A 22,786-nucleotide genomic window follows, 5' to 3' on the forward strand; every position below is an offset into this window, starting at 1 on the left:
ACGTGATACTCTGATCTCTGTCATAAATGCCAAGGGCCCAAGATCAAAACTTAAGTTGCTGAAGTGGCTCAGGGAGTATGGCGCAGACGCATTGCTTTCTGGGCTTTCTACACTAACGGAATCATGGTCGTGCATCCACCCCCACCACCGGCTGCCCCCTCAGACATGAAGACACCTCAAAGCAAGAAAGCTCATACATTTCAGTCACTTCATGCTTTAGGTCTCTGATGACAGCTTCCTGCCATATGCCCTGTAGAAGCACCTACCACATGGCTCTGCTCACAGGTGACAGTTAAGCCAACCTCGCCAAAGGAGGTCTGCTTGATTTCTTCGTGTGCATATAAATCCCGTGTGATGCTGTTCATAGGATATGGGTACCTAACGTGGAGGTGGCAGAAGGGACAGCCCACTGTCAAAGTGTGGGAGCTTGTTCTGTAACCATCTGTCCGTCCGTCTGTCCAAACATGCAAGTACTCACTGAATAGGTACTAAGTGCCAGGCGCCATGCCAGGTCCGGGGAAGGAGAGGTGCATAGGGCACTATCCCTGCCCTCAGAGAGCTCACACTCTAGTTTAAGAGAAGACATGAAAGTATAACAATAATCAAAGAATATCATCGTGTTGCAATGGAGATGCTCAGATGTCTGGGATGCAGTGGGAAGCCAGGAGGGCCTTCAGAGAGGAGGGGGGCCTAGACCTGGAGTTTTGAGAGATGAACTCGCAGGAGTCTGAACGGGCAGTTGAGAGGGAAGGAGAGGTGGTCTAGGAAAAATACTAATAATCAAAAAGACAAAACAGCAGCATATGCAGAGGCATGAAACTCTGAAAAAGCACAGGGGCATGACGTGCTGGGGCACAGATCTCACAAGAAAAGCTGTCGGCTTGTGAGGGATGGTTTGGGAGGAGGAGAGACCCAAGACTAAGGGCACGATCGTGACTGTCCCCGTGACCGACGACGGTGGCTGACCTCGGGCCGCACAGTGGCATGGTGCAGGGGTCTCATTCAAGAGTGGTCTGGGAGGAAGATTACCGAGGTGAGGACCTCACGGAAGGCAAAAGAAAAGGAGCCTAGGATGACTGAAGTTCCCAGTGGGTGCAAACAGGGTGGTAGCGAAACATGGTCCCTACCCACCAAGACCCAGCAGGAGCCAGAGGTGGGACAGGGAGATGATGAGTGGAGACTGGGGTCCCTAGGTTTAAAGTACTGGTCACATGTCCATGTGCAAGTGGTCAGATGCCTGGGGGAGGACAGGTGAGGCACAGAGAAAACGAACACAGAACTGCTAAGGCAGCCCCATGGCGGGCTGGCCTCCTCTGACAGAGACCCTTAGATGTACGTTGATCCTGTCACCATGTCCCAATCCGGGTGTCACTCTTCAGTCCAGGGCTGACGTGCAGAGAACGGTGACTAGCAGGCTGAAAGGTGGACAATGGCCGACGGAACGGGAAGTACTTTAAAGGAGAGTAGTTGGGGTTGTCGGGGAGAATGAGAAACGGACGCTACCTGTGTCGCTCTAGGGGCTCCGGGCAGGGATCTGTGGACGGCAGGGCCCGTGCTGGGCCGGCGTCCAGGACAAGGCTTCCTGCACCTGCTGGACAACGGGGCTGCCCACCACCAGGACAGGCTGCCACACCGCAGGAGAGCTCCTGGCTGCCAGCAGGGCACCTGGGTGGCAGGGCCAGGGGCCTTCCCGCACACCCGATGTGGCTCCAGAGGGCGTTCCCAGAGTCCCTAAAGTTCTTTCTAGAAGTGTTTAATAGCGGTGCGTAAACACACACACTATCAAATTTACCATTCCAACCTTTCTGAAGTGTACAGTTCAGTAGCATTAAGCGCATTCCCACTGTCACCTGCAGAGTTTTGAGATAAAAAGTGACAGCCGCCCCGTGTCCCCCCTGGAACAAGGCAGGCTCTAAGAGAGAGGCAAGCAAATATCGAAGCATCACAACACAAAGCCCCACTCCCTCTGAGGACCCTTCAGGACACTGTGAAAAAGCAACAACAACAAAGGTCTTCAAGTATGACCCTTCCCTGCACCAAAGTGGGGTTTCTCCCAGTCTCTGCTCTGCAAAGTCACTTCCTTTAGGGAACTTCCCTTCCCACGTTTTCTGGGTGGTGGGTTTAAAAATTTTTTTTTTTTTTTTTGCCATGAAGGAAACTTCCTTTCCTGCAGAGTTCGGCCTTTGCTCTGAAGCAAGCAAAGGAACACGGAAGGGCTGAGAGAACCCTGGGAGTAACAAAGGAGTACAGCTGACTCAGGCACAAAGCAAACTGCCAAGGATTCATAACCCTAATCATAAACTTCGCTGTGCTGCTATAAATACGGAACAACCCGGCCGGTGACTCACCCGCTAAGATGATGTTCAGAGAGCCTAGGCCGCGCCACTCTGGGTTGAGAGCCAAAGTCTATCTGCTCTTTTTCTTCCTTTCTCTTTCTTCTTCTTGTTTACATGGGTACAGAATGTTAAACTTAATTCTCCTTTCTACAAGGAACTCTCCAGACTGTGATATTATTCATTTGATTTCTCTGACAGAATACTTCTTTTTGCCTCTTAGCACAAACGGGCTGTATAAAACATGCCAGACGTTTCTTCAACGCCTTGCAAATAAATACTCACTCAAGTAACCACCCCAAGTTTCTTTCACCAAGCACAGACCAATCTTTCTTGCTTGCCTTGGGCAGTGGAGGGCCCCCGGACTCTAGGGGGGGGGGGCAGCTGCCTCTGAAGACCCAGAGGGAGGCAGCTTCCCACCAACAGGAAGGGGTCCCCCACCTGAGGTGGTAGGGCCGGCCATTTTTCACCTGCTCACCCCACCTGCCATGCACGGCCGCTAACGTGACTCCGTGAGATGTCTACTGGAGCACCTGCAGAGCCACAAGGAAGGCTGCCTTCGAATCACCATTATTTGCTACTTTTAACATTTAGCTGCAAGATAAAAAGTGCCCCAGGATGACACATCTTACAAGGTCTCACAGAGGAGTTTCAGAAAGAACGGATGTGCTATGCGCAGGTGTGTGCAGGGCCCAAAATTACTTGAATCAAACAAGACTTAAGGAAGAGAATTTTGAATATAATTTTAATGAATGTAATTTTTAAGTCAGCTCCCCACCTAGAGTGGAGCCCAACGTGGGGCTTGAACTTATGACCCTGAGATCAAGACCTGAGCTGAGATCAAGACCTGAGCTGAGAGCAAGAGTCAGCTGCTTAACCAGCTGAGTCACCTAGACTGCCCCGAATGTAAACTTAAATAGCCCTATGTGGCTAGTGGCTTCTGTGTTGGACTGTGAAGGTCTCGCTGCTGCTTGATGCCATCATGTGGGCGGCAGACCACAGTAGGAAAATCTCATATGGGACATGTAACTGGGCTTCTCAGGACCCTCAGAACGTTCCCCGAACTCTTTCCTTTTACCAAAGTGGCAGAAGATGCAGTGATGAGCAGGCTGACAATGTGCTATTTGCCTGGCTGGCCCGGCGGCCCCTTAAGGCAAAGACCGGTCTCATTTGCCTTGATGTTCCCTCCGCGAGCAGCAACGGGTGCATACGGTATGCTGCTGTACTCAGCCACGCACGTAGCCCCGGAAAGCATCCACACCCCACTGGACAGAATCCACCTCTCTCTACCCGGCACTGGTCAGTGCTACCAAGAGCACTTTCTGTGATGGTGGACATGTACTCTAGCTGTTCTGTCCAGTACGGTAGTCACCACCTCCATGTGGCTCCTGAGCACTTGAAATGAGGCTCAGATGACTGAGAAATGGGCTTTAAATGTTAAGTAACCTACATCTGAATAGCCACTCATGCTTCGTGGCTACTGCACTGGACCACAGGAGTCTGGATGGTCCACAAATCCATGATGAGACTGCAAACCACAAGAGGAAGGGCTGACATGGAGGGTGTGAGACTGGGCTTCCCAGAGTCCTTGGTCCATTTCCCAAACCCTCTTGCTCCTTTCCCCAAAGCCACAGAACCCCATCACAGACTCGAACTGGCTCAAGTCATGCATGCCTGCATTCCTGCCTTGGCTACCTAGACTTGCAAAACTATGGTGTCGCACAAAGGAACTCACACCCTTCCACAGTCACTTCAACAGGGCTGTAAGTTGGAGCAAGAGATAGTGATCATTTCAGCAAAAGCATCATCTGAGCTCAGGCCACAAGGAAACAGTGACCAGAGGATTATTTAACCAGAGGTGTTAAGAACAGAGATAAGCTGGAAACCATGTTTGCTGCGGTCAGAGACAACAGAGAGGTAATAACCTCACAAGGAAGGGGGAAGCCAGATTTGCAATTCACCTGCGATGTCTAGAATACAATCAGGGTGCGTTGAATGTGTTAAGCCTAGCAGCTAGAGTGGTAAAAATTTACAGATTAACTAAAGTGCCTTCTCGCTAATCCTGTGCCGTTAAGGGAGGCATTATGTTTCTATATTCCGGGTATAGTATGGCACTTAAACAGAATCGATACCCAACGCCTACGGTTGACTTCCTAATGGTTGATCTGGTCCTCTCATATTTCAGCTTAAAATGTCATTTTATTTACGATTACGTCTTGCCCACTTCAAAAACTTGATTTAAGATCGCTTACTCTAAAATGTATGGCTTGGGTAGGACTGTGAATTCATTAAGAGAGAAAAATAAGACCCATGAATAAGGCAAGGAAGAGTAAGGACTCTCTTAGAAACTGGAGTAAGGGAAGCCAATGCAATGGAGCCACCACGGAGCTCTGAGTTCCCTGCTAACCAAGACAGAATTCTGAGAACTAGTGAACAGTGAATTCGATACAGCTTACTGAATAATAAAAGAACTCAAGACAGTACTTTTGGAAAGACATTTCCCCTCCTTGAGATGCAAAGGGAGTTTCACATTTAAAAAAAGTAAAGTGCGGACATAAAAGAATTTAACGCAAACTGTTGACAAAAATGTAACAAAAATGGAGGAGATGGTCCACGGATGTTTTTGCTTTACACTAACAATTCACTAAAAACCACCTCCTCTCCCCATAAAACCTGAGGGCACACTGTGGGTCTGAGAAGGCTTTCTGCGGACGGGTACAAGTAAGCCTATCTCCAACGATCTAGAAATCTCGCACGGATTAAAAACTTTGGCAATCTAGAGAAATACTACTATTAAGGTTAACATATCTATAGCTCTGGAATGTAAACTGATTTAAAAGGGGCTTTGCTCATGAACTGGAGACATTCAAGAGAGCTCACACGTCTGCGGAGAGTAGGTCTTTGTCATACACAAAACAGAGTGTAAGCTCTTGTCCCCGCCCCATGGCGGAAGGGTCAGTCTGATGTTTGCTGTCATCCTGGCAGAGAGCAGCCTAGGGAGCTGGCTGCAGACTCCAGCCCTTGACTTAAATGGCCATCTCTGGGCCTGAGCAAATTCCTCAACAGCCAAAACAAGCAGATACAAAGAAGAGAACATGTTGCTTACTCTCGGTGCGGGCTTCGGTTCTGAGAAACCTCGGATTCACTGTCTTTTGGGGACAGGGAGCCCTTGTACGTGTAAAATACATCTTCGGTTTCGGTAATGTAGGTCATCTCGTTCGCAAGGTTATCTGCAGAAGAGTGCCGAGGCTTTCGGATTTCGTGCCGGAGCCGAGGACTTCGCCTGTGTGGGGGAAAGGTTGAGTGTGAAGTGTTGAAAGCAAATTCCACTTAAAAACTTTATCAGGCATTTGGGATCTAACTTTGTGCCCTGACCTTTCTAAGGATGCCTTGGCTGAGCTGTTGGAAAATAAGAACCAGTTAACCCATTACTACACGGGAATCCACCCAGAGCTGCACGAGTCCTCGGTACTCTCAGCCCGGCGCTGTAGCCTCCAGAACGGCAGCCTCGGCTATAAAAACAGGCAGATGAGATTAATTTATGCTCTTTGGTAAGTGGTAAGTGTTGATTTAGGGTGAGTCATTCTTCTAGGAAGACTCAAGCTCTCAATGCACAAATAATAGACCGTACTGACTACTGATCAATTCTTCGGATTCATTTAAACACCAGTATTAAGTAAAGGGTTTAGAAGCCAAAGTACAGTTTCTGGCAAAACTGAAACCTTACTTTACTTACATCTCTTCATGTGAATTTCACTTAATCCAAGAAGAAATGTTTGCTTTTTTTTAAAGATTTTTATTTATTTGATGGAGAGAGAGAGAGACAGAGAGCAAGAGAGCATAAGCAAGAGGAGCAGCAGCAGGAGAGGGACCCCAACGTGGGGCTTGATCCCAGGACCCTGAGATCACGACCTGAGCCGAAGATAGACGCTTCACCGACTGAGCCACCCAGGGGCCCCGAAATGTTTGCTTTTAAAAATAATATCCGTTATGCCCTATTAGACGGCACGGCAGCACCACCCCATTCTTCCGATAGCAGCAGCAGCTGTGTGGCTTTAGGCAAGTCACAACACCTCTCTGGGCCTCAGCTGTACCTACCTGCTCCTGAGAATGAACCAAATGAAGCAGTGTTCTCTGGACGCTTGGCGCAGCCCCTGGGCATTGGCTCCTGCAGTGGTGACCCCAGGCTGCTGAGCCTTCTTACTTCTATTTTCTCTCCGTTTTTCCACCTTCTTCTTCCTTAGCCATTTCTCCCGGACACTGTCAGGGCCTCCACTATTCCCATTCCCCCCGGGCCCAGATAATCAATAATACTGTGTCCAGAGTAGCGGAGAAATGCTTGTGACTCCTCAGGAGGGGACCTATAAATAGCAGTCAGAGCTCCAGGCCACGGGTGTGGCGACATCAAACCCTGCTGTTCTCCTGGATGCTGTCCTGGGCCTCGGCTCCAGGGCCCTGGCATCGCTGCCTCAAAGGCTTTCAGACAAACGAAGCTGCTACTTTACAGTATAGATTTACCACTCTAGGATGAAGGGCCTAAATCTTGGGAAACCAAGAAACAGATCTACTCAGTCGTGCTATGATTTCCAACCCTAAATACCATCAGCACCTCTGCCTAGAGCATTTGGCCCGGGGCGGGGGGATGGTGGGGTGGTCCTCACCCATTGGCCCTGTGGAGCAGCTCCGTTTTGCGCCTGTTAGAATCTCCCTAAGTCCTAGTCGATCCCTCCCTGGTAATTTATAGGTCCACACGCATCTTTTATGAAATGAATACAAAGTCATGCTCTCCAGTCCAGTGTGGAGCCGGGGCAATGCTTCTGGCTTGGTTTTCCCTCCTGCAGACGATGCCTGGTCATTTTGGACCCATTCACAAAACTGGCCTGATGTTCCTGAGGAACATTCTAATGCAATAACAATAAGAATTCCACCTGATTTTTCCCCCCACTTACCAAACATTTGTACACTGTTAAATCATTTGTGGTGATTTTTTGAACCCTTTGACAGATGGGAAGACTGAGACCAGAGAGGTAAAGAAAAGAGCCAAAATCCGAGTCCAGGTGATAGAGCTCCACACTGTCCAACCCACTTTGCCAACAACCACTTTCTTCCTTTTAAGCCATCCTCTTAAATGCCGGCAGGCTACATACACCCCACTCTGCACCTGCTACTGTTGCCGAGGGCCACGCATCCTACACCGCACACCTTTACTAGGTTTTCCCCGAGTTTATTTTGTGCGATGTTAACGGAACCCAGATGAAGTAAAACTCAGTGTGCTTCCTTATCACAGGACTTCCCAGAACATTAACATGCCAGTGAGTACTCTAATTCCAAGAGGGGCACTTCAGGAGGCTGTAGTTCTCAAATTCAGACCAAGTAACATCTCAGCATCACACACTAAGGAAAATGTTTAGCTGGGCTTGGGCATGTCATGGAAACAGTAAACTGTTCATTCTGATAGAGCCAAGCACGCAAAGATAAATTCTGATTGCAGGCCACCTATATTGGGAAAACTTACGAAGCTGAGTTTTTAGGAGAGATAAAGTGTTTACTGGTGGGTAATACCAACAAAAAAGGAGGACGTACCAGTTGGGAGTGATGGGAGGGGACCGAGAAGGCAGGCTCTTGGTTTCTAAGTGCTCCACTGATAATGATCTCCGCATGGCTGGGTTCCACACCATCCCTCCAATCACCTTTTTGCAATACTGGTTATTTAGAGACCTGAAAAACCAGAAGCAAGATTCACTTTCTACACAGACAGATGTGTTCAACAAGACATTACGCCATAAAAGAAACAGTCTCTCCACACTCCCTCCCCGGTGGAGGGCTGGTTAGCACCTGGGTGACACCAGCCAAGGTTACAAGGAATACAGGTATGAGGCCCAAAGTGGTTCCCTTCTACCCTGGCCTTTCCTTGTTGTTTCTTCTTTTCTGGTGAAAATATTTTCTTGGGCCCTACTAGTGCGAGCGATGAAGTTGCTCTCAGAATATAACCAAACTTTCCACGAGATGAGAAGGCATTTTCAGGATAACACAGAAATACAGTTCAAGTAACTTCAAGGAATTTTCACGTCACTCACAATGGCATGAATACAAACATTAACTATCCTTCCAGGAAGGTGCTCTTCGTCACCCCAGCTGGCAGAAGCCATTAGCTATAAATCACAGAAAACTCTCTGAAAGAAGCCCTGAGAAGATGCTTTGGCGGTGGAGTTCCACGCCATGTGCTTTATGAATGGGCCTCCCTGAAGCTAACCTTCGTATTTTATTTATACCTAGAGAATTTAAATCTTAGCTATCTAGACCCCTGAAGGAATGAATTCTTTGAAAGGATGGGGTTTGAAGTCAGTTGAAAGGAAACTCAGTTCTGCCATTCCTGCATTTTAAACAATGTTTTAACGTCTTATCAAAACATTCCACGCATTTCCTTGTAGCCTAAAACAAACAAACAAATAAACAAAAAGAACAGGACATAAAACCCAGAACATGAAACTCTCCCTAGAATATCAATGTACTAATCCACAGTAAGAAATACCTCTGTCACGTGATCAAAACGTTCATAGCAGCATCACTAAGAGAATCTACATCAGAAAGCAAATTGGCATTGATTGAGAACACTGCCCCAGAGAAGGAGACCAAGTGAGAGGATTTAAACGTTTAATGTTGTAGCTCCCCAAAGTATGTGTCATAGGTTATTAATAGATACTCTGGGGGGGGGGGAGTGTTCTATTGTTCCTTAAGCTTGCAAAATACTGAATCAGTTCCTTTTATGTGGAACATCTATCAGGAGGCCCCATATGCAAATACGTAGGTGTCACTCTAGGGTTGGGCAACTATCCTCAATTTTCTCATCTATAAAATGGACACAGTGAGGGTGAAAATTTGCAATACAATCAAGTTGGTCTTAGTAGTAAAGAACTGTTGACCCATGCCCCCCAGTCACCGATATCCCATTCAACCCCCCAGCGGCAGATTAAAAATGGCTCAAGTTCTTGGACTCCTGAAGGTAGGTTGGCCTGTGACTGCTCTGACCAAGAGTAGCTATGCCAGTTTTGGGCCTGGCCTGCAAGATGACTGGCTACTCCTGCCTTAGGCCTTCAGAGCCCTGAATTTCTGCATAAGACACCCAAATACCCTGCTGGAGAGCCACCATGAAGAGGCTCTGAGAACAGAGAGAAGTAAGGGGTCCAGGTGAGTCCAGCCTTCCAATCACTCCATCAGGCATGGGAGCCAAGTCATCTTGGATCTGCAGCCCAGCCCAGCCACCAGCTGCCCATTGCTAAGAAACCCCAGTCTATACTGCATGGAGCAGAACAGGTGGCTGGCCAAGCCCTTCCCAAATTCTCGATCCACAAAATCTCAAGAAAGAACAGTTTTGTTTTATTTTTTAAAGATTTTATTTATCTGAGTGAGAGAGACAGCGTGCATGCAGGGAAGGAGCAGAGGGAGAAGGACAAGCAGACTCTGCACTGAGCGTGGAGCCCCACCCGGGACGTGATCCCATGACCCTGAGATCATGACGTGAACTGAAATCAAGAGTTGGACACCTAACCGACTGAGCCACCCAGGCGCCCCAAGACGGTTGTTTTACGGTACCAAAATAGGGGTACTTTATTCTGTCACAACGGATAACCACAACCTGCCCACCTCACCCCCAACTCTATGTTGGCTGTATTTTATAGAAATGAGGACATTCAAATAGTAAATTCAAATGAAAAGTGACACAGGCAAGATCTGAACTCAGTCTTCTCAACAAAGTCCATGCTTTCAAAGGCTCACTATCCAATCCTGTCAGCTGGTCCGAAGGCTTAGGTTGGACTAAAGTGAATAGTAAATTCCCATAAAGTCGTGTCTGTGACATGTTCAGTAAGAGCCACTGAATGTATAAAATCCTAGATAAATATTACAGGAGCTGGAAACTTAGAAAATATATTTGTCCTTGGTTCATCAGAAGCTGAGAGAACACTTAGCACCAAAATACTATCACTGATACTAACAGAAATTCACTGCTTATTGAATCTATAAAAAGCTACCTAATGATTATTAACATAATAGGAACGTCACTGAACAGTCTGATACAGTCCCACATATCAGGTAATGGCTCAGACAGGGGCACTGTTTCATTAGTAACAGCCACACCAACAACAATGCAAAATTAGGAAAACCATTTTTCAGACCAACCAACAGTTTATAGTTACTTGATAATTTCTGCTAGATCTTGGACTCAGAGGGCAGTTTTAGAATAAATACACAGAAAGATAAACTGCAGGATTAGTTTAGGAAATGCACCTTCATCTAAAAAGTTAAAATTTTAGAAGAGTGATTTCCTTCACTGCACTACTCATCAAATATTACGATTATCATTCCTGTAGATACTAGTACACATGGGATTTAAATATAATATAAATATAATTAAGTATGTGCGTGGTACGAAGCACGTGCTCAACTGCCAGTTTCCGTGATTACTGTTATTTTTTAATAGTGACATGTAGTGTATCCCAAAGTCACTGGACTCTGGGAAGCTTTATTCCTGCTCATTCATTATTTGGGAGCACTGTATGGAACTAACATTCTGCGGGAGAGGCTATCCTAGGAGCACGACGACCCTGAGTCACGGCCACATGCTTCCCTCATTGTGACATGGTGTGGGAGCAGTTTTAATTCGGGCTGCTTGGGCGGGCGCTCCCAGGGCAGCCGAGTTGCAGACGCAGAAAGGAAGGATGGGAATATGAGCAGTGGCTGAACATGCACGGAAGGAGACGCGGCTGCCTCTGGAGACACTTTCAGCCACACAGCTCCGGCTCCAATGCCTGGGGCCCCTGGATGACAGCATCCCCTTCCCCCAAGGATGTCCCCTACCCGGTGGTGACCAGGACATATTCACATCTCAGTCCGATGTGGACGGCGTCCCTAAAGAATACTCACTTTTTGGGGTTCCTAGAGCCCATAGTCCAGTACTGAGACAGAACATTCTTTTCCTGAGGTAGTAGCTTCTTTGCCTGAAAGAACGTATGATGCTCGACACAGGATTTCCACAAGTTTTTGCAAGATCGGTAATTTAACATGTTGAAGGCCACGATATGTTCCCTGGATTCAGTCTGGGAGGAAAAACATAGTAGAGGTTTTATCTGCACAGACGAAGGAGCAAAGGCTCACAGGCATTCTACACCCACATCAGTGGTCGTCGGGTAAGATGCGACGGACAGCAGAAAACCAGCTTTGAAATGCCTGAGGCCACAAACCAGTGTTACAGGAATAGTCAGGAGCAGGATCTGCTACCCACCTTATTAACGTGGTAAAGATGACCTGACTCTATTTTTTATTATCACTTGGGATCCTTCAGGAAGACTCTGATTTCCAATGTGCTTACATTCCTGGGTCGGATATATTTGGAGCAACCAGAAAAAGGCTGTGTGATGTATTTCTTTTAAAATTTAGCTCTGGGAAAATCTCTCCTGAAGAAATACTCTTCCATTTATCTGAAACTGGAGATTTTTATAAAAGCCTTTGGATTTCTCTTTGTTCCCCAAGCATGGAGTTAAATTAAGTGCTCACATATCATCACTTTAATTACTTCCTTGACCTTCTTCCTACCTAAGTTTTCTGTTTTCATGTTAAATTACCACCTTGTGCATTTTGGGGCCACCTTCGATCTTGCAACGGGGGGTCAGGAGACCCAGATTCTAGTCCTAGTTTGTTCTGAGCTTTAGTGGCCTCATTTCCATGTGTACTTTAGTGTCCTCATTCCAGGCTAGGTGAAGCCATTTTAAGAACATATTATCTCTGAAACCCTGGGAAATGAACATAGTGACAGTAAGTGGAAAAATACAGAGCCTAACAGGACAGAGCGTGCTGTCGTGGAAAGAGCGGGCATCTCCGATTCAAATTCCAGCTCCTCCCTTGGTGGCTGTGGGAACCTCAGCTTCCAAACCTTCAGGTCCTCTTCTTCACTCAGAGTCATCTGGAGAGCGGTGGTCTCCTCTTAGGAGACACATGTGAAGGTGACTGTGCATTTTATTATGTTATTTCATTTTTTAAAAGATTTTATTTGAGAGAGAGAGAGAAAAAGCGCAGAGCCCACCACGGGGCTCGATTCCAGGACCCCAAGATCATGGCCTGAACCGAGGTCAGACACTCCACCAACTGAGCCACCAGGCCTTACTGTGCATTTTAAACATATCAAGGGAAGGAAGTGATCTTGCTGACATTTACTGCTACTCTGCGTGGGCTCATGCCAAGTGCTCTGACCAATGCTCTTTTATTGAATCTTCTGGAGTCCCCGAGAGGCAGGTACTACTGCATTCCCGGAACGAGGAAGCTTGGGCGAGGGGACGTTAAGGAACCGGCCCAGCTAGTCAGTGGAGGTGGAACAGCGAGGATCCAAACGCATCGTCACTGACTCCCAAGCAAGTTACGTCTCCAACCTGGTAAGCACAGTGAATTCAACAGGGAACTCTGGGCTCCGGCTTCCATTTTCTGTCCAGCACATGCCAAGCTCTTTCTCCCCAGTCACACAGACGGCCAGCTGCCCTCCCCGGCTGCAGAACTAATGGCCGAAGTGGCTACAAACCCAAGAGACAAAGCAAGTGTGGACATAACTCACCTGTTTTTGTCGCTGATGTATGAAGAACTTTTTCCTTTTGAAAGAAATTTTTAGAATGTTCACCCTGCAAGGAAGAAAGCACACAAAATGCAACTTGGGGATGAGCCGCGTGACCGCTGATGCCTCGCAACGTGTGCCCTCTGCTCCGTGAGCATGAGGAGCGCGGGCTCGCGCCTTCCTAGACTTTACCTCAGGGTAGGAATGATGGCGGCCTCGTTGCCTCAGCCAGATGTCAAGGAGCTGACCGAAGTGGAGCATCACATGAGGGCCGCTGGATTACAATGTACCTTTTTTTTTTTTTTGAAGATTTTATTTATTTATTTGACAGAGACAGCCAGCGAGAGAGGGAACACAAAAACAGGGGGAGTGGGAGAGGAAGAAGCAGGCTCCCAGCGGAGGAGCCTGATGTGGGGCTCGATTCCAGAATGCCGGGATCATGCCCTGAGCCAAAGGCAGACGCTTAACGACTGCGCCACCCAGGCGCCCCTACAATGTAACTTTTAAATAATAAGAGCCATGGGCAACGTGCTCTCTTTGTGGTCAGCTGCTCTGGTGAGGCTGCAGCTCTGTCTGAGCTGGTGCGTGCCTGGGGAGGGCGGCTGAGGGCAGCGCGGAACGGCAGGAGGACAGACAGCAGCCAGCCGGACCTGGGTGACCACATCCCAGCTCCGATACTTACTGGCCATGTGTCAAGTAGCTCCTCTATTGTTTGCACAGGAATACGATTATAGCCCCTTACAGACAGCATTTTTATATACCAGGTCCCCCACTAAAAGCTTTACTAGCAGTCCCTCAACGAAGCCTTGCAACAGTCCTGAAATGTGTGATTATAACCAGTTTTCAGATGGCAAAACTGAGGCTCAGTGACCTCACCTAAGTGCTCAAGATCATTCAACTAGGAATGCGAAGATCTGAGCCTGTGCTTTCAAGTCCTGCACCATGCAGTCCTTGGAAAGCACTGCCTTTTTTCAGAGTGGTCTTGTGAGGATTCAAGTCTGAACAGCTGGTAAAAGTCCAACTAATAACCAAGGAACCACAATGACAATACAGTTTCTGCCCAGAGGAAGTTCTCTGACTTCTGGCCAATGCACTGCCCAGGACTCCTTAACTCCAAAACCCGCCTTGCACCATTTTATCCATGTTTCCACAGAGTATCCCAGACCACACGGTGACTGGGGGGGAAGGGGCTGCCGGTGAAAACCCAGCTACTTTTCCCAAGTACTGAATCTGGGTCAACCCCAGAGGTCAGAGGTAAAAACCTAGGGGTAAAGTCTCCACATCCTCCTTCAGAAATAAAAGTTTAAAATTAGAGATAACATTTCTTTTGTTCAGCATATTTTTAAAGCATGATTCAGAAAATAATTAGAACTGGTTTGCACTTACCAAGGATAGAAACTTGTGCAAATATATTTTCGGTACACGGCGATGCCCGCAGAAGCAATCCCAATCATTAGCTCTAAATTGTGCAGATCCTGTAAAAAGGGAAGAGCTCAGATTCACAGCATGGCACAGTCATGCTGATGCCCTCCGGTAACTCAAACACCCACGCTTTTATAAATAGCAGTATGTATATGCTCCAAAGGGAAAATGTTATGGAAAACAGGCACAGGATACTTCAGACCCAAGTACTTAGCTACTCTTAGCAGACTCTTCTAAATGAACACATGTGGCCTGAGAGCAATAACTGGGGCCCACCAGCTTAGACAGTTACCAGGTAGGCCCACTCATCATGCCACAGACTCTTGCCACAAGCATCCAATTGTACATTTTCAACAATTAGATACCATGCTAGCGCCAGAAAGGCCTTGCCCTTTGCACAGTTTTCCACCCATCTCAACTCCCATCACTGAAAAGGTGTTAGCTATCTGCTGTCGTGAAGCATAGACTGCTGACTTTAAATCCAGCGAATAAAGAAGTATTGCCTATAAATCCAATACACTCGACATTAAGAGCCTGTGTGCTACGCATTGCCATAGACAATGAAAATACAGGAAGACAGAGCGACTATAAGGTATTTTAAATTCATCTGAGAACAAGGTGAGTACAGTAAAATTTAAAAATAAAATGGTTCTTCCCTTGAGTCATCTATATCCCCATTTACCCAATCAGATACTTGTAATTATATTAAAAGGGGGGGGGGGCACCGTCGGACTTAGCACTGAGCGTGAATGTTAGGTTTGCCGCTTACTAGCTGTGTTACTTTGGGCTACTGAGCCTCATTTTTTTCCTTTTGTACAATAAGAATTACCAAAGCCACCTCTCCAAGGGTTTTTATCGGGCTGAAATTACAGAACATGCGGCAGGTGTAATAAACTTTCATTCCCTTTTGCCTTCCAAGAGGTGGTGGGGCAAATCACTTGTGAACAGTGATGTGAACGCGGGGAATTAGAGAAACTGGCCAAAGAACACAGTGCTGATGCCGGCGACAGGCCAGAGAACACTCACTACTGTACCCAGCTGAAATCCCATGCAACTCATCCCCGGACGGTCACTGCTCACTAAATTCCCACGCTGTCCCCACATTTCCCAGCTGTTCGTGCAGAAGGCAGGGCCACGTGACCAGTCGTGGTCAATGTTCTAGGAGAAGTGATGGGCCTCTTCTGGGCTGAATCATTTAAGAACTGCTGTGCGACCCTCCAGCTTCCTCTTCGCTCGCCACAGGCATGAGGCCACGTGTGGAGCTGGTGAAGCCACAAGACGGAAGGAAGTAGCCTGGCTGCCGAGTTGCGACATGGAGGAAGGCTGCCCTGGAGTGTGGCTGGGACCCATCACAGCTTTTGACCTACTGAGGAATGAACTTTGTGGTATCAAGTTATTGATATTTAGGGGGTTTTCGGTAGACCCAGCATAGCCAAAGGTAACCCAACTCCCTCTGATACCTTGGGAGGTGTCAGCCAGGCAGGTAATCATCTGGCCTGAGGTCTCTCATGGGACACAGGTGGTGGGGAGAGCACAGATCAACTCAGAGACACAGAAAGCCCACTTCACCACCGCAGAAAGTTCTCCACAACATTCTACGACAAATTATTGTTTGCAAATGTAATAAAAATTAACCATCAAGTCCCAAAGTTGGTATTTTCTTTTTCTTTTTTTTTAAAGATTTTATTTTTATTTATTTGAAGAGATAGAGACAGCCAGCAAGAGAGGGAACACAAGCAGGGGGAGTGGGACAGGAAGAAGCAGGCTCCCAGGGGAGGAGCCCGATGTGGGGCTCGATCCCAAGACTCCGGGATCATGCCCTGAGCCGAAGGCAGACGCTTAACGACTGCGCCCCCCAGGCGCCTCCCAATGTTGGTATTTTCTAAGATCCCATATATTTTCCCTACCTTATTACTTAGGTCATAACTTGCCTATCACACAGTTATAGGATTGAAGGGACACAAAAGAGATGAAAGTGTGTCTATGAATTGCAAAAATATTCTATTTGCTCAACTTCCCTGAGCCTCCATCTTCTCACTGTAAAATGGGATGATTAGCATACCAACTTAACAAGGTTACTATAATCTTTAAACGAGACCTTGGGGTCTTGAGAAAAGCATCTCGAACAATGGCTAGTACCTACTAGGTATTCAACCAGTATTTGCTTCCTTTTGGATATGATGTGGGCCAATTACTGGTAGAAAATATAAAGGTCAGATGCCACTTAGACAGTGCCGGGGTCATGTACTGAAGCTGCTATGTGACCTTTGAGAAGTCCCTGAGTATCAGTTTCTCCATCTGTAAAATGGGGGTAATGGTAATACTCACCTCATGGCATTACTGTGGGAAATAAGCAAGCCACTGTGTCAGGCAGATAGAAATTTCTCAGTAGATGATGGATATTAGTCAATTTTATTTAAAAGGTCACAATCAATTTAAAATATTTATTGATTTGCATGATCATACTATTATGATTTTTAAAAGCTGTCATACTTGAGCTATTAGCTGTATTTTGAGCAGCACTGAGATGAAACAACAAAAACCTTGGCTCACTAAAGTATCACTTGGAAAATGGATATATACATTTTTTTGTTTCTTTAACCAAAACATGAAATCATCTTACAAAAACTACTCGTTTCTAATCCCCCCACCCCCTGGAAACATGAAACGTGAAAAAAGCCACTGGATAAATAACCAACCAAACTCGACATTACTTTATATATTTTCCCAATATTGTTTAAAAAGGTCTTTTTTTTTTATTACACTAACAAAGGCAGTTGCAAGAGGTTTTCGAACTTTGGGAAGTTAATTTCTGAACCCGAGTGGGCCAAGGGTACCTACCCTACCGCTGTGCAGCTCCACGCCATAGAAGTCGAGGGTCCGGGCTATGTTGATAAAGCAAGATTCAGCCTCTGATTGTTTTAGCCCACTACAGAAGAGGAGAGAAGATGCAGAGTTTGCCAATCAAGAGAGTATAGAACTCCAATTTTTAAAATAAAAATCCCCTCCACGTTGGTAACATTTCTGTCAGGTCCTTAAATGCCTTATATTATTAATCTTAAACGATCTAACCCTGAATTCTGCTACACCAGGTCTTTCTCTCGTCCACTGAAGAGGACCTCATCTAGCCCGCTCAGTCCTTTACTAAATCCTACTTCTTACTCGGTAGGCTCTCAGCCCTCAGATTCAGAAGACGGCCACTTTTTGAAATTCCCACCCTCCTTGTTCCAAGCTGCTTACTTGACAGGCGCTCTTCAGGTCTTTCCACCTTTATCTACTCTTCCGGCAGCCTCAAACACCCAAACATCACTGTCCTATTTTAGGGCGCTGGCTTCTGCCTGGGAAGCAATTCCGGGAGGGAGGACTGGCAGTGCCTTTTAGAAGGGACGCTGGTTGCTTGCCCTTTGTTTTTCCAGCCTTCCCAACAACGGCAGGTCCCTTGAGCCCTGGCCTTCCCGGTCGGAGGGCCCTTATCTGACCTGGACGACCTGGACCGAACAGATGCCACTGCAGCTTTGATAAAACGAGGCGAAGGACGAGGGGCCGGAAGCAGGCACGTCTGCTGGAGTGCAGGCTGGGCCTGAGGCAGCTGCAGAAGACTGGGGCTCCCTTCTGGAACGAAGGCCATTTCGTGACCTGAGCCCAGAGAGGACATGGGATTCACAGAGCCTGGCGGCATTTGTCCATCTGCCTCTCTGTTCTGCGACCGCCTGAAGGAGCCGCCCGTTTTATTAAGTGTGGTCAACCGTTCAAAGGTCTGCCGGGCAGGTCAATTTGTGGGGCAGTCAGATTTAAAAAGGGCATTTCCCCTAGGAGTTAACGGATTTTAACGACATCCTATAAAAAGAACGCTGTAAATCCCCCTAAACTCTTACTGGATTTTGCACTTTACAGAAATGCTAGTTATGCCAAATATATCTGCCCTCCTAACAGCGCAAAGGTTCACAAACCCCCAACAGCTTAAAAGAGGACTCGTGAGCAAAAGGAAGCCAACACATCAAACCTAAGGGAACTGGTCTGAAATGCCCGACCTGGGCTCTCAAAGTAGGCCACCCCACCCCTCCTCTCACCTGTGCTGTTCATGGAGGGATTCCACCTTCGTTAAAAAGTCATCGTTCTGATCTGGGATAAATTGACTATCGGAAAGATAGCCCGGATGATGAATGGAAGAATCATAGTCTCCAAAATGAGCTATCAAGACAGAATGAGGAGGAAATCGCCTTTTCAGTATGGTCTGTATTTACAAGCATCGACGGCATCACAAGAAAAGCACTGGGAGCATCTTCTAAGAGGCTCTACCACCACATGCAGTAGAGCTGCTCATTTCTCCAGATTCCACATTTTTATGGGAACCCTACATGGGCTAGGTACTGCTGTACACGCTTCAGCTGAATGCTCTCTCCCTGAGGCCAGACGTTTGAACAGTCTAAGCTAGGTCCTGTTCTCAACCCACAGTCTGTGTGAGCTCAGGAGTTTGTACCCTACCACTGGACACAGACACGGAAGGGAGCCCACTCAACAATGCCACGCCCTCCACGCCAGGCACTGTGCAGACAGACTCTCTAATACCCCAAGGTGATTACGACACTGGACCAACCTGCTCTAAAACAATGGGTGTGGGCAGAAGAGAGGTCATGCTGACCTGTCTACTCTCTGCACCTTAACGAGCTTCCTGGAATTTGGAAACGTGTGAAAGAAATAGAACCAGGATGTGTCTGGTGGCACAGTGGGAGGGTCGGGGGTGGCATGCAGGATGGGAGTGGGTGGGGCTGATGGATCTGAGCCCTGGCAAGGCTGAGAGCAGAGTTCTTGGGAAGAAGGAAACCTTCTTAGGAGAGTCAGGGAAACACTGGGAACCTGCAACTGCAAAGGGAAGAGGAAGGGGGCCTTCTAGAGGGATTACCAGATACATCCTGGTCCAAACAGCACCTCTCCCTCAAGAGCCTTGACTACCATTCTACAAACATGACCTATTGTTGTCTATGGTGCTACAGGTATGCCTACGAGTGGCGTAGTAGCCAACTTGTTCAAGTGTACATGGCTGCCCTGAGGATTCAAACAATCTGGGTGTCTGGACTGTTGAGACTGGGAAAAAGACCCTGGGTGGAGCAGCCAAGGATCCGGCTGGGGGACCCAAGGACACCTGCTTCCCTTCTCCAAGATTGTTTTTCCTGCTTTATGAAAACAGGAGAAAAGCAAGTTCTAGTTCTGATGGGCAAATGATCTAGTATTTCATTTTCTTAATGAGACACTTTCATCTTTTTCTTAAAAATATTAACCTTGATCTTTCCAAAGGTTTCGATGATTTCTTCCTGCAGCTGCTTTCAGTGCCAGGGGGCTTCTGAGGACTGACGTTTCACAGTACCCATTCGACACAGATTTCTAACTCAAATAGCTCCTTCTGTGTCACAAGGATGGGGACTGGGAGAAGCTGCGGTGATGCTTCATGGCCAATCTCAGAAGGGAAGGAGAGGAGCCGGGGAGCTGCTTAGGGGGATTTCATCACAAAGATGAGAGGAGAGGCACAAGCATGTCTTTCTTTACATCCGTGTGGCCCCATGCCCCCTCAACTGACATCATACGTAACAGCTGCCCTTTGAGATCCACACTGTAACGGAGGGATCTGTTTCCTCCTTCTAGTCTTCCTGAGGGCTGGGAGTGAGGCAGACTCATCTGAGGGGCCCAGCTCCTATGCGTGGTGCACAGCAGATGCTCATGGATGCAGTGCTTGGAACGAACACCAAAAAGGCTACTCCAAGTTCAATTTTGGAAGGGGAAGAGGGCAGGAAGCCAAGTGATCTACACAGGCAGACGTGGTCAAGGGGAGACCACAGGCTGCTCAGGCCAGCCAAATGCAGCTAAGCTAGGGACAGAAATGTCAAGGTTGGATTAGGCGAGCACACGTGGGGCTTACAGGTGAGTCTGTACACGGTGAAGTGTACAACAGTATGTTTATAGGAAATAATTGAGATGCCCAGACACAGAGTCCCCAATGAGGAAAGTCTGAGAATGCCTTAAAATTACCTTGTGTAAATTCATTTTAAAAGGGAAGAAACAAACAGATAAAAGTAAGGGAAGAAACTGGTCCAGAGAAGGGCCTTCCCCATCACAGAAGCCACTTTCTGCAGTCAAGACCAGAACCTGGGTGATCCATGCCCCAGCCAAGCACTCCCACCATCCCCACCAGCCTGCCTGCCAGGTCCGAGCGGCTACTGGCCGGCTATTTGCTGAGAACAGCGGTCATGTCCCCAGAAAGCAGCCAAATGCTGCAAGAGATTTTCCTGAGCCTCAAGGCAGAGTCCTGTTGAATTTTACTGTTGGTTTCATTAGCTCATAGAGATCCTCTTGGATCCTGATTTGGTCATCCACATTAGCTAACAAGTCCCAGCCCCTGGGCCTTTCCACAAACATGAAGAGCAAGGTTGTCTTTAGTCAAGTCATTGACAAACATCTGAACTTAAATGAATAATGAACCTCCCTGTGGGGTGGTTTTCCCTTAAAATCTTAGTGGGCTACTCTCTGCAAAGTGCTATACTAACCACTAGGGGGAAACAAAGTCAAACAGTCATCAGCAAACACCCGGAAAGCGCAGGGAGGTTCCCATGATGGTTTCAAAGCCATGGACCCATTAGATGCGCATGACAACCCAGTGACAGACATTGCTTTTATCCCCATGAAACAGTTAAGGGAAGGGAGACTCAAGGAAGGGACCTGCCCACTTTGCTCAGCTGGCAACCTGGAGCCTACATCTGACCGCAGTCCATATTCTTCATCTGCTTCCTATGCCACATGCCCCAACCTCCAGAGTAATACACTTTCCTCCCTGTGGAGAAGCAACACACGCAAAAGCTAATTATAGCAGGAAGAAAAGGAAATGAGTGTTTATGTGGGAAATACATTGTCTTGAGTTCCATGCATTCTTCTGGCTAATATTTTATACTCTGCGGGAAAGAGAGAGTATATTCCAGGCACTCAGACGTGCAGCATTTCAAGCGGTTAAACTGTTCTGTTCGGGAAAGTCCTTAACGTAATATAAGCCCCTTACATGTCATTTATCCATCTCCCACTTGACCCTGGAGGCTTTCCTCAGGGGTCATGACTAAGCAGCTTTCCTGGGCTCGCTCGCTTCTCTCCCACGCAGGATGGAGTGCATCCTCGGTGCTCACCCTCACTGCCAGCACCCGCTGGCCCACCTGTGCCTCCCCACCGGGCAGGAGACCCCTTGCAGAGAGAGGCGGTGCTTTGTCTGTCTGTGCAACCCTGAGGCGGGTGCACGTGACAGAGGTCAATGGACAGTATGGGGTAAATACGTATTCCTAAAAATTTCATTCTTTGAGCCTCATCAATACTTGAGGCCACAGGCAACCTAAAGTCTTTCTAGGTATTTGCCTATATTACTTTTTACCTAGTAAGAAAATGTGCTTTTGGTTTGCTCATCACTGGTAGGGCTTATCTCCCCATGACACATCCCTGTTGGGACAATCTGGTGAAATGCAGTAGATACAAGTTTGACATCCAGCAGTATCCCACCCAAGAATTAATCTTACATGAATGCACGCACAGAAGTATGAGGAAAAATACATATGTACTTCCTGAGCGTGAAGGAATAAAGAGCTTATACTTAAAAATGCTTGTCTGACAACCCATGATTTTATTAGCATGATAATTATGCTAATATTTCCACTGAAACTAGTTTGTACTTTTTAGGTGCTAATAAATTCCTTTAGCCCCCTGTCTAGCATTCGTTTGCGAAGGGGAACCTGACCACTGAAGCTTAGAATGGTTTTTTCTTATTTGGTTCTTACATTTTCCTCTAAGTAGAGCTGTTTACAACAGCAGTTCTTTAGAAAGCTTTCTTCTGGGCAGACATGAAAACAGAGTGAGAGTTAACACTCGCCATGTGCCAGGCACGATTCTGAGAGCTTTCCATAGAATAACTCATTCCATCTTCACTACTACCCCATGAAGTAAACATTGTTATCCTCCCCACTGGACAGATGAAGAAGCTGAGCCCTGGGGAGGCTCAGGGTCATGCACGTATGAGGGGAAGAGCCAAAACCCAGGTAATATGGCTTCAGGTGTGCTCTCATCAACTCAGTTAACGGCAAGGGTCCAACTGTACAGTTTCTAGTTACAGATTACCTCACACGTGTGGTCTGACTCAAATAGTCAATTCTGAGTTGTCACAGTCACCGTCCTCACCTCTGTTTTACCGATGAAAAAATGGAAATTCAGGGAGGTAATACCACATAAGTGGCAAATGGAGAAGCCAGGCTTTAAATTGAGCCTGACTGCACCCACAGCTATGTCCTTTCTAAAAGTGTTCCCGGCCCTCTGGGATGTGGCAAAGCTTGTTTCTTCAGCTGATCAGTCTGGCGGAGATGGAGGCCATGAGGTCTAGAGATCAGCAAGGATACAGGTTGACTGTGGCTGT

At 47.3% G+C, this 22,786-nt stretch overlaps 1 protein-coding gene across 15 annotated transcripts in view; it reads right to left on the reverse strand.

Annotated features, from left to right (window-relative positions):
• The window catches only part of PTPN3 (protein tyrosine phosphatase non-receptor type 3), a 108,323-nt gene that overhangs the window by 36,099 nt on the left and 49,438 nt on the right, over window positions 1–22,786 (reverse strand). For 13 of the 15 annotated variants that reach the window (XM_026506044.4, XM_057313660.1, XM_048223138.2 and 10 more), the window contains 7 exons: window positions 18,423–18,543; window positions 17,194–17,281; window positions 14,317–14,405; window positions 12,934–12,997; window positions 11,256–11,428; window positions 7,917–8,051; window positions 5,440–5,616 (listed from right to left, as the gene is read on the reverse strand). In XM_026506044.4, the coding sequence (XP_026361829.3) occupies window positions 5,440–5,616; window positions 7,917–8,051; window positions 11,256–11,428; window positions 12,934–12,997; window positions 14,317–14,405; window positions 17,194–17,281; window positions 18,423–18,543 (847 nt within the window). Of the gene's footprint in view, window positions 1–5,439; window positions 5,617–7,916; window positions 8,052–11,255; window positions 11,429–12,933; window positions 12,998–14,316; window positions 14,406–17,193; window positions 17,282–17,831; window positions 17,989–18,422; window positions 18,544–22,786 lie in introns of those variants that run through there. The other 2 variants (XM_044386751.3, XM_057313666.1) reach the window with 1 other exon arrangement.

The sequence above is a fragment of the Ursus arctos genome, unplaced genomic scaffold (assembly GCF_023065955.2).
Source record: "Ursus arctos isolate Adak ecotype North America unplaced genomic scaffold, UrsArc2.0 scaffold_18, whole genome shotgun sequence".
NCBI classification, from domain to species: domain Eukaryota; kingdom Metazoa; phylum Chordata; class Mammalia; order Carnivora; family Ursidae; genus Ursus; species Ursus arctos.